Source organism: Myotis yumanensis, unplaced genomic scaffold, assembly GCF_028538775.1.
Source record: "Myotis yumanensis isolate MYYU_CA2020_CCGP unplaced genomic scaffold, mMyoYum1.0.hap1 SCAF_1, whole genome shotgun sequence".
Classification (NCBI taxonomy): Eukaryota; Metazoa; Chordata; class Mammalia; order Chiroptera; family Vespertilionidae; genus Myotis; species Myotis yumanensis.
This window is the reverse complement of record NW_027223752.1, coordinates 79,183,743-79,195,757: the sequence shown is the minus strand read 5'-3', so window position 1 is coordinate 79,195,757 and position 12,015 is coordinate 79,183,743. Positions and strand designations below refer to the sequence as shown.

General features: G+C 40.5%; 1 protein-coding gene and 1 pseudogene across 4 annotated transcripts in view; one reads left to right on the top strand and one right to left on the bottom strand.

Annotated features, from left to right (window-relative positions):
• The window catches only part of SLC12A6 (solute carrier family 12 member 6), an 87,038-nt gene that overhangs the window by 58,969 nt on the left and 16,054 nt on the right, over nucleotides 1-12,015 (top strand). For all 4 annotated transcript variants that reach the window (XM_070425624.1, XM_070425643.1, XM_070425633.1 and 1 more), the window contains 9 exons: nucleotides 1,518-1,572; nucleotides 2,719-2,849; nucleotides 3,572-3,813; nucleotides 6,591-6,805; nucleotides 8,277-8,435; nucleotides 8,612-8,710; nucleotides 8,914-8,971; nucleotides 10,941-11,115; nucleotides 11,398-11,516. In XM_070425624.1, the coding sequence (XP_070281725.1) occupies nucleotides 1,518-1,572; nucleotides 2,719-2,849; nucleotides 3,572-3,813; nucleotides 6,591-6,805; nucleotides 8,277-8,435; nucleotides 8,612-8,710; nucleotides 8,914-8,971; nucleotides 10,941-11,115; nucleotides 11,398-11,516 (1,253 nt within the window). The remainder of the gene's footprint in view (nucleotides 1-1,517; nucleotides 1,573-2,718; nucleotides 2,850-3,571; nucleotides 3,814-6,590; nucleotides 6,806-8,276; nucleotides 8,436-8,611; nucleotides 8,711-8,913; nucleotides 8,972-10,940; nucleotides 11,116-11,397; nucleotides 11,517-12,015) is intronic.
• On the bottom strand, nucleotides 7,287-7,790 carry LOC139017370 (small ribosomal subunit protein uS3m pseudogene; annotated as a pseudogene).

Below are 12,015 nucleotides of genomic sequence, written 5' to 3'. Positions count from 1 at the left end.
TTTGAAATCAATACAAAAATATATTTTAAAAACTTATTATTTTATTGCCCTGGCCAGGTAGCTCAATTGATTGGAGACCTGTATACTAAAAGGTTGTGGGTTTGATTCGGTCAGGGCACATACCTAGGGTGCAGGTTCAATCCCCAGTTGGGTGTGTACTAGGAAGCAAATGATAAAATATTTCTTTCACATCAATGTTTCTCTATCTCTCTATCTTTCTCTGTCTTCCTTCCTCTCTCTCAAATCAATAAATATATCCTCTGGTGAGGGTAAAAACAATTACTTTATTATTTAACTAGCAACTGACCTCTTTTATTACTATCACCATTATACCCTCCATGTGCTTCATGCTCAGAGTGCTATACAGAGCAGGGCAAGTAGTCATAATCTGTATCATTAACAAGTTAAAATTAATGGCACCATCATTTTTTTTTCAGTTTCTTAGTCTTGAAACTTCAGTGCCATATTTAGTTCCCTGATTGCTTCTCATACCCAGTTAGCTACCCAGACTAATCATATCTTCCTCTGAAATCTCTTACATTCAACCCTTCCTTTATATTTCCGCTTCTACCACTGCAGTCCTTTGCTCTCACAGAATTACTATAATAGCCTACTCACAGGTCACACTGCCTCCATCCACTCCCTATCTACAATCCATGCTATATTCTGCTACCAGGTAATGTTTTTAAAATACAGTCCTTGCCAGGCCAGGGTGGCTCAGTGGTTGAGCATCTACCCATGAACCAGGAGGTCATGGTTAGATTCCAGGTCAGGGCACATGCCTGGGTTGTGGGCTTGATCCCCAGTTTGGGACATGCAGGAGGCAGCCAATTAATGATTCTCTCTCATCAATGTTTCTCTCTCTCTCCCTCTCCCTTTCTCTCTCTGAAATCAATAAAAACATATTAAAAATTTTAAAATACAGTGCCTATGAGCTCAGAAGTCTTCAGTAGTTCCCTTCCTTACTGAATATTGTTCTTGTTATTGTAGCCAGCCTTTACTCAGTTTCTAATTTGTTTTCCAACTTGTTTAGGAGATCCAGGGTGAGATCAGCGGTTCTCAATAGCAGCTAACGTACTGATTACAATGTAGGGGCATCTATATGTATAAAAGGCTAATATGCAAAGTGTCCCCTCGGGAGTTCGACCGGGAGACTGGGAGTTCAATCGCTTGCTACAATGTGCACTGACCACCAGGGGGCAGTGCAAAATGAAGGAAGGCCCCAGCTGGCAGCCAGACGGCCCCGATCAGCCCTGATCACCGGCCAGGCCTAGGGACTCTACCCATGCACGATTTCATGCATCGGGCCTCTAGTTTTAACAGAATATTCCAGGTAATAGTGTGACTTGTATAATGAGTTGAGCCACATCATCTCATTTCCATGCCATTGGGTATGACAGGTAACTCCCTTCATAAAAGTAGGTAGAGGTAAGTTCTCTTGAGGTCCACAGATGGGAAATAGTACAGAAGGTTCTCTTTTATACAGTAACAATCTTCTCCCTTCTTTTTCTTTACAGACAATATTGACTGCTATCTCTATGAGTGCCATTGCAACTAATGGAGTGGTGCCAGGTCAGTAGGCTAAGCGCAGACGTCAGGGATTGTCAGTGGTTACTGTGTGTTTATGATGTGAAGGCCAGAAGTGTAAACTTTCAAGGAATAGAGTCCTATTTTAATCTGTTGGCCATGGACACTAATACTATTTGAGTTTAGGATATCTTCTTTAAAAGTTTACTTATGTTCTAGTCTAGAATTTTTCATTTTTGTTGCATCCTTAGCTTTCTTTAGTTAGAATATATTTTATTGGGCTATCTCATGCCTGCAGTAAATATTCATATTTTTCTAATACTTACAAATTGTTCTGCTTCCTATGGAGCAGTGGTCGGCAAACTCATTAGTCAACAGAGCCAAATATCAACAGTACAACGATTGAAATTTCTTTTGAGAGCCAAATTTTTTAAACTTAAACTATATAGGTAGGTACATTGTTATTAACTTAATTAGGGTACTCCTAAGCTGGCCTTTGCTATAAACGTCCTCATTTTATAATAATAAAGCCACCAACATAAAATAATTATAATTCTTAAATTGATGACAAAAATACCTGTAGGATTTGCAGCTGGTTGGAAAAATACAGGTAACTTTATGCTTGAGTAGGTACTTTTGTCACTTGCGCGCAATTTGCAGACGCGACTAGCACTAACCACTGTACAATGAGACTGCTGACTGACTGGCTCACTCAACTCATGCATGAATCCCGCACGCCTCCCCTGTGCTGCGTATCCTGTGGCCCACCTGCGCCGCGTCTCCCATTGCCCGACCGACCGACAACCCCCACTTCTTCTAACTAGACTCGCCCAGGCCAAAAACCAACTTCTGCACATGGGCCACGAAGTTTCAATCGCACTGTATGTGCACGCCTGCACGTGGTATTTTGTGGAAGAGCCACACTCAAGGGGCCAAAGAGCCGCATGTGGCTCTCGAACCGTGGTTTGCCGACCACTGCCATGGAGCATTAGATGTGCAGTATATCCTACCATAAAGATTTCATATTTTACTCCCCACTAGCAAATCTACTTTTTATCACATTCAGCATTTTCAAAAGCCTCAAATATTTATCCTTCATGCATATTTTTATTCTTCTTACTTAATGATTGTTCACATACCTCTTACTAATGTACTTTCTTTATCTTGATCACCTTGTTCTTTGTGTGTTAGCTGGGGGCTCATACTTCATGATTTCCCGGGCACTGGGCCCAGAGTTTGGTGGAGCTGTTGGCCTCTGCTTCTATCTTGGAACCACATTTGCAGCAGCCATGTATATCCTTGGTGCCATTGAAATTTTTCTGGTGAGTAATCACTTAATTGTGTTCTACAGTATAGATAATAATACAGATTTGGACTTACATTGTTCTTTGATGTTAAGGCTTCTGAGAGATCAGCTATAAGTGATCGATTGTAATCAGCTAACCTCATTTTATTTCACTTTGCTTTATTGCGCCTTGCTGTATTGCACTTCACAGTTGGCCTCCAAGTGTGAATATGAGCAAAAATGTTGAGGGCATCTTTTGTCTGCCTACTCCTTCCCCTCTACCCAGTCACCCCCACCCCATCACCTCAACCAAGAAGTTAGTCTCCAAGGAAGATTTGTGCCAATGGGGAAAAAGTAAAATAAAGTTGTGTTTTTTAAAATATCTACATCCCAATGAAATAAAATGTGTTTCATTTCTTTATTTACTGGGATATATTTTTTACTATTTAAATTAATGATAGCAGAAGTAGTCCTCAAGGTAATCATTATAATTATTTTATATAACCCTTTGAATATGTTATTAATATATTACTTTTTTTTCCATTTGGAAATATAGGTATTCAGAATAGCATGTAGACTTAAAAAAATCAGTGATATCCCATTTCTGTAGGTGTTCAAGATCCAAATAGAAATTTGGCTAAGTATCCAGCCATTGTCTGTCTCAGCTATGCTTTCCTTTGTGAAATCAAATCAAACTGCAACATCCTTTTACTTGCCTACTTGGAAATTACCTAATTTTTTACCATTATTGCTTAACAGGTATACATTGTCCCCCGGGCTGCCATCTTCCGTAGCGATGATGTACTCAAGGAATCAGCAGCCATGCTAAATAATATGCGTGTCTATGGCACAGCCTTCTTAGTGCTCATGGTATTGGTGGTCTTCATCGGCGTGCGCTACGTAAACAAGTTCGCCTCACTTTTTTTGGCCTGTGTCATTGTGTCCATCTTGGCCATCTACGCAGGAGCCATCAAGTCGTCTTTTGCCCCTCCACACTTCCCGTACGTTTCTATCTCTCCGATTAACCATGATTGTTGGGTAATCATTGACAGCATCTAGTGATGTGATCATTTCAAGTCACAATTTTACAGTCTCTCTGAAATTTTCCTTTGGGGTAAGCCCGGTTAGCATCTATGCAGGAAGCCTCCCAGCGAACTGCCTAGTTTGTTCATGTTGATACTCTTCCCTATGTCCCAAGCATTGAACTGGCAGCTATAACCATCATTTGGCTATACTAGTAGATAATTAGGTTTTTTCAAAACCCTGTAATAATTGTTGTGCATATTTGAACCATTCATGAAGGGCTTTTCAAACAGTATAGTTATTGCCAGCAACCTTTATAAAGTGTCAAAATGTTGGATTCCTTTTATTAATGAAAAATAAAGAGTCAAAGGAAACCTAAACTCCTACCTAAATATTTGTAATTCATTAAATTTTTAATTCTGTTAGTGCCATAATGGACTTCCTAGTCATAAAATAAAGAGAAATAAATGTCATTATTTGTATTTATATCTATGGGTATTAATTATATTATACACCATAAGTAGTTCAGGTACCTTAAACTATATATATATTTTTTAAAATATATATTTTTATTGATTTCAGAGAGGAAGTGAGAGGGAGAGAGAGATAGAAACATCAATGATGAGAGAGAATCATTAATAGGCTGCCTCCTGCATGCCCCCACTGGGGATCGAGCCTGCAACCCAGGCATGTGCCCTTGACCGGAATCAAACCCGGGACCCTTCAGTCCGCAGGCTGATGCTCTATCCACTGAGCCCAACCAGCTAGGGCTTCAAGTATATTTTTTGAAGCAGTATTGGATTTATGCAAATATGGGACGCACAGGCTCACCAGTTTTCCATTTGACTAGTGGCGTAGGGACTAACCAGCACTGAGTGTTATTTGAAATCTTGTTACAGGGATTGTCTTTGAAAAGTTATCTGGGGATTAAATTCATCAGTCCTAAGTTGATTTAACCTGATTACATAAAAGTAGATTTTTCAGGATGAAAACTTAGGTTCCTAGAGATCAAATTAAATAACTTGCCCCAAAGTTAATCAATAGCAGAGCCAGAACATGAACCCTGTGATTTTCTTCCAGCCCAGTATTTCCTCTAAGCTAACTGATGTCCACAATAGGTTCCATCATACTTTTTTTTTTAAGGATTTAATCCAGTATTTACTCCACACTCATGATCCTTCTCTGTAATCAGAATAAAAGTCATAAGAACAATCCATCATACTTTTTAAATCTGCTCACCTGACTACAGAGCAGCAAAAGATCAATTTTAGAGTCATAAAAATACTAAGGCTACATCCTTGCTATATCTTAACTTGGGAAATTCCATTTTGCCTCTAGTTTTCCTTTGATGCTTCTCCTCTTTTTTGGTGGATAAAAGATCATGATGTGTGGTATTTTTTTTTTAATGACAGTCTTTTTTTTAATATGTTTTTATTGATTTCAGAGAGGAAGAGAAAGGGAGAGATAGAAACATCAATGATGAGAGAGAATCATCAATCAGCTGCCTCCTGCATGCCCCCTACTGGGTATTGAGTAACATGGGCATGTGCCCTGACCCGCAATCGAACCATGACCTCCTGGTTCATAGGTCTGTGCTCAACCACTGAGTAACACTGGAAGGACTGTGGTATTTTCTTTAAAATATTCCAGCAAAACAAGACAAAAAACCTAGAGGAGTGGATGAAACAAGACTGGGAAATTTTAACAGTTGTTGAAGCTGAGTAATGGGTACATGATTCATTGTGTATGCATACGGCTGTTTTGCAGATTTTTTTTAAAGTTGCTTTGTTCTACCCGGTGGTAGTGGCTCAGTGGTTGAGCGTCGACCCATGAACCAGGAGGTCATGGTTCGATTGCGGGTCAGGGCACATGCCCATGTTACTCAATCCCCAGTAGGGGGCATGCAGGAGGCAGCTGATTGATGATTCTCTCTCATCATTGATGTTTCTATCTCTCCCTCTCTTCCTCTCTAAAATCAATAAAAATGGGTTGTTTTTTTAAGTTGCTTTGTTCCTCCTTTTTGAAAGGTATTTTAACTGTAGGTATATTATTCCTTTGTTTGTATTTATATCTCTGGGTTAGAGAAAATAAAATAAAATCAGCAATGAATATCTGTGTTATCCTTAAATACCCTCACTCCCACTGGGTCCAGGCTTATGTTCAAAAACAGTTTTCTCTTAGGCCACAGAGGGATGTGCTTTTTCGTTCTAGCCAAGCTGTCTTCCTCCAAATAGTAGCCAGAGGTTTGACCTTTAGCAAAACATTTTCAAGAGGTTTGTTATGAACATAAGGCTTTTCTAGGCCAAAAATAAAATTAGGGGAAATTATTTTTTAAACAAAAGGACCCTAGGATTCTATTAGACCTAGCAGTTGGTTAATATCCTAGAAATTGTGGAAGGTGAGTCAGCACAGTGTATTCAGACAGTCTTTCTATTTTAATTCTGTCACTACCACCTACCATCTGTGTTACCTCATGCAGACTACTTTATCTCCCCAGACTTCAGTTCCTGCATCCACAAAATCGAAATACTGCATATTGTGAGATTGCTATAAGGATTAAATTGGCAGAAGATGTACGTCACCATTTACAGAGCGAGTCAATAAATATTCTCTTTCCCATCCATGACAGTGTAGCTCTCAGAGATGACATTTTCCTTTTACCAACCTATTTATTATTTACTAACCCATTTCTAAGCTATTTTCTTTTTTAAAATTCTTCCTTTGCTTCATTTTGTCCCTGTTTGTTTTTATTTAGGGTCTGCATGCTGGGTAACCGCACCCTTTCATCAAGACACTTGGACACTTGCTCTAAGACCAAGGAGGTGAACAACATTACAGTACCGTCAAAGTTGTGGGGCTTCTTCTGCAACTCAAGTCAGTTTTTCAATGCCACCTGTGACGAATACTTTACTCACAATAATGTCACGTCAATCCAGGGCATTCCTGGATTGGCTAGTGGTGTCATTAAAGGTAGGTTTTTGGGCACGTTTTTCCTCTTTCTCTGCGGAAAATGGACTTTGCCTTCTTAGGCTCCCCTATAGTCCACGAAGACTCACTGTCAGTGTCACTCCCCTCTTTAAGCTCAGCATTCAGCCCTAATTCAACCCCTCTCTGCTTTTATATTAGTGGATTTACTCTTTCTCAGGGCTCCCTTGCAGTGTTGTCTGCGAAAAATTACCACCTTTTGAGAACAGAGCTGAGCAAATCACTTTTTAACCTAGAGTAAGATAATAAAATATCCTTTGTGTTACTGTAAATTTGCTAATGTTCTCCTGCCATAACAGCTAGAATGTAGCTTTTTTTTTTAACATGGACAGTCCATTTATTCAACAGCAGCGTTGAAAGTGAGGTCTGTGGACTCTGAAGGAATGAGTTTCCCAATTTCTACTTCACCCCTTTTCCCACACATTTCTGTCCTCTGCAGGCTATAGCTTGACATAAGAGGCATGTCCTAGATGTACTTGTACACAACCTTGGAGGGCACAGTTTGGAGGTGCACCCGCACAGGGCACTTGTAGAAGTAGGACAGCAGAGTCTCACTATAGCCCACGAGGAAGTAGAACTTGTGCGCTGGCAGCTGCCTCAGCACCAGAGCACAGATCTCCACCTGGTTAGCTTGGCGCTTCAGGACAAGCTGGTCAGCCAGGCAGCCGGGGAAGGTGCCTAGCATAAACTTGCAAAGAAAAACATCCTCCACTGTTCGCTCTGCAGCATGGTCCTCCCCATCCAGGTTACCTGTGTGCAGCGACAGCCAGCCCTTGCGGTGGGCGATGTAGTGAGGCGCGTGCGCCTCCTCATAGGTCACGGCCTTGTCCTCTTTGCCCACTCGGACCCGGGCCGCCCGGTTCTTGGCACAGACCGCGGAGACATGCAGGGCGCGCCAGGCACACAGCAGCGCTCGGCTCCAGGACAGCACCCGTGGCCCGAGCCCCTTGCTGCACACAGGCGCCGCCATCCTAGAATGTAGCTATTTTAATGTCACCAGATCCACGTGTGTGTTTTCCTAACTCAGCTAAATTTCTGAAATTCTTTCCTTAAGTGACTTCTATTTTAAATGTTTGGTCCACAGATTCCTTTGCATGTAAGTAAGTTTACCTAAGAAACAGCATCAATAACCAATTTAAAAAAAAGGCTTTGCAGGGCATTTAGCTTTAGTCTGCTTAAGTTTTACTAATTTGTATTAGTAAACTTAACTGGACTTGTATGTACCAAAGTATTTTGTCAAATTATATTTGAACCAGATGAGAAAGGGCATTAGTTTTTTATGTGTGCTTTATTGTGTAGTATGCATGTGTGTGTATATGCTCATGTAGAAGCAAGCAAACCTTTAAAAACTACATAAATGAGGAATCTGATTTAGAAGGTTACTTGGGTAGAAAATTATGTAATTATCTTCTTTCCTAACTGTTGCTGCTTATATCCTCTTTTTTCCCCGCTGTAGAGAATCTTTGGAGTAATTATCTACTAAAGGGTGAGATCATTGAAAAGCCCTCTGCCAAATCTGCTGATGTCTTAGGCAACTTAAACCATGAGTATGTCCTCGTTGACATTACCACCTCCTTTACTCTTCTGGTGGGGATCTTCTTTCCCTCTGTCACAGGTAAGCATCTGGGCTGTTTTCTATTTTAGAAGCTATCAGATACAAGGAGTGATTTTTTTTTCTCAGGAGATAGAATTATATTCTCAGGGCTCCTTGCTTTGTTTCTAGTAGCTGTATGACTATCAAAGTGTCTAGGAACTCAGTAAGTTGACTTATTCTTTTTTCTTTCTCTGAAGGTATCATGGCTGGATCAAACAGATCTGGAGATCTAAAAGATGCTCAAAAGTCTATTCCCATTGGCACTATCCTCGCCATCCTGACCACCTCCTTTGTCTGTATCCTTTTCATGGATCCAGCCTATCTTAGTCATAGGAACATCCAGAGGTACTAGAGTTAGAGTGATCAGCGTTTTTAACTTGGTAATAAAGATATCTGCTTTTTATAACATCACTTCTCACTAGATAATCTACCCATCTTGTCTACTTTCTATCTCATCTTAGCAGGTGAACATCATTTTCCTTGACTCTCAGTATCATAGATTTAAGCAATGTTGTCCTTTTTGGTGCATGTATTGAAGGCATTGTTCTCAGAGACAAGTAAGTAGTTGATTCCTTTGTAATAATTATGTGTCTGTCTTCTGTTTTGTCTGATCATCCCATATAGCCCCAAGACTCAAAACCCAATCTGAGGTATCTATTATGGCTAACAGTTAGGAAATATATGTACATATATTCACAAAAAGGTTAGTGAATAATAAGGGCCAATGTTGATATAAATGTGAGATGCAATGATTATAGCTCTTCAATGAAGTAGTAAATTTGTCTGAATAATGACTTTCCTGTACATTAAGAGCTGTTGGGTCCAGCCGGTGTTGCTCAATAATTGAGCATAGATCTATGAACCAGGAGGTCATGGTTTGAGTCCCAGTCAGGACACATGCCCAGGTTTCGGGCTTGACCCCCATTAGGGGGTGTGCAGGAGGCAGCCCATCAATGATTCTCTCTCATTCTTGATGTTTCTATCCCTCTCTCCTTCTCCCTTTTTCTCTAAAATCAATAGGGGAAAAAATGTTTTTTAAAGAGCTGTTGGAAAACAGGACCAAAAATAAAGACAGGCAAATTAAAAAAAACTTTCAGGTGTCTCTAGCATCTCCTCTATGAGACATAAGTATGTCTGTTTGTTATTCCAAATAAAAGCTTGAAACTTGCTTTCTTCATTTTCTTCATGAAGGATGTTATGTGTTTTTCCTTTTCTCTCACTATGAGTATAAAATACGTTTTTGCAAGAAATTCCTAGAAAATGTTTCCCTGAAACCTGCTATATCTCTTCCCATTTCCCTGTCTTGGGGAGTTAATATCCTCACCATTCACCCCTTTCACAGAAACCTAGGTGTCATCCTAGACTTTTTTCTATCAATTCCCTCATCCAGTTGGTTTCTAAGCCCTGTAAATTCCACCTTTCACCTTAATAGATCTCATTTTTCCCACTATTCTTTATTCTCATCACTTTGTATAGGGCTTCAGGATTTTTTTTTTTAATAATCACCCTTTCAGTTTTACTGCCTTCTAATAATCCTTCTTCCATGCTGCCACCAGAATAATTTTTCTAAAACACAAAATTTGATCATACAGATTGCTTCAGAGCCCGTCAACACCCCTAAAAACCCATTACCTTGATCTGGCCCTGTCTACCTTTTTCTAACCTCATCTCCTGCCATTCCATCATAAATTCCCTGTTTTATAATGTAAAGTTAAATGTCCCTTGTTTCAGATCTCCATCCATCCACACATTTATGTGGTTTCCTTTGCCTGGAATGACTTGTTCCCACCTGCCAGGCTTATATTCATCCTCTCCTATGAAGCTTTCCCAGAGATGCACCCCAACAGAGAAAACCACTCCTCCCTTGGTTCGAACACTATACTGAACATGGTGTGTTACTGCACTTACCATATTGCAGCTACCTGCTTTCCTGTAACTCTCCTCTACTAGATTGAGTGCTTTGAGAGCAGGAACCCTGATACAGGCATACCTAATTTTATTGCACTTTGCTTAATTGCACTTTGCAAACACGGAGTTTTTTACAATTTGAAGATTTATGGCAACCGTATATGAAGAAAATCTATCAGCGCCATTTTTCCATAATAGCATTTGTTCACTTTGTGTCTGTCTCTTGAATTATCTCATAGTATTTCAAACTTTTTCATTAGGTTTGTTATGGTGATCTATGGTGCCACAAACCATGCCCTTATAAAACAGCAAACTTAATTGATAAATGTTCTTTGTGTTCTGGCTGCTCCACTGACTGGCAGTTCCCCCACTCTCTCCCTCTCCTCAGGCCTCCCTGTTCCCTGAGACACAACAATAATGAAATTAGACCAAATAGTACCTCTACAATGGCATCTAAGTTTTCAAGTGAAGGGAAGAGCCGCACCTCTCTCACTTTAAATCAGAAGCTAGAAATGATTACGTTTAGTGAAGAAGGCATGTCAAAAGTCTAGGCCTCTTGCACCAGACAGTCTAAAGTTATTTCCAGGTCAACTTTCCCCACTCTCATTTCTCTCTCAGGTTTGGGGATGCTGTGAAAGGGAATCTGGTGGTAGGTATCTTATCGTGGCCATCCCCGTGGGTGATCGTTATTGGCTCCTTCTTCTCGACATGCGGGGCTGGACTTCAGAGTCTCACAGGGGCCCCGCGGCTGCTCCAGGCTATCGCGAAGGATAACATCATACCCTTTCTGAGGGTGAGTGAACCTTTCTTTTGCCCTCTTCCTTTTTCCTCAGGTCTTATGAGAAATAGTGTGGTCTTTATAGGCTTAGAAATTACTAGATCATATAGTATGAAGACATGTGGGTTTTTAGTATAGGACTCTCCAAATCTGTAGTATGAGTTTATATGTGAGTTGAGTAAAGGTGTTTAAGAGGTATATAGGTATAACACTGTTATCTTTTGGATATCTACAACTGTAGCATTGACTCAAGCACTCCCCAAACTCCTATGTCTGATGCTTCCCTTCTCTGTACAGGTTTTTGGTCACAGCAAAGCCAATGGGGAACCTACCTGGGCTTTACTTCTGACTGCTGTCATTGCAGAGCTGGGAATCCTTATTGCTTCTCTGGATCTTGTGGCCCCAATTCTTTCCATGTAAGATCCAGTTATTGTCTTTATTTATTCTTGCTTATGTAACGTACAACGCATGTAACTTATTGATGACTTACTACCTCCATGGAACTGGTGTTAGATGAAGGAAGCAGCGATCCCTGTGATGGGTACTGTGGTAAATGTGCACACTGAGGGCTATAGGGCTCATAAGTGAGACATCTAAGTGGACTGATGTCCCAGGGAAGGTGTCCTAGAGGAAGTGACACATGTATCTTAAAGGAGGACTGGTTGTTTGCAAAGCAACTAAGGGGTGAAAGATATTGCAGGCAGAAGACGTGTGAAGGAAGTGAAGGATGAAATAATGCAGCACATCCGGAGAGCTGAAAGCAGTTAGGCTTTGATAGAGTGTAGGCTGCCTGCTGGACAGCTGCAGACCAGAGAAGCAGGTAGAACCAGATGAGAATGTACCTGGAACTTTTACCTGGAAGGAGGAGGTAGTACTTTGAGAACAAATTGATCATTATTTGGTTTAGAATGATCA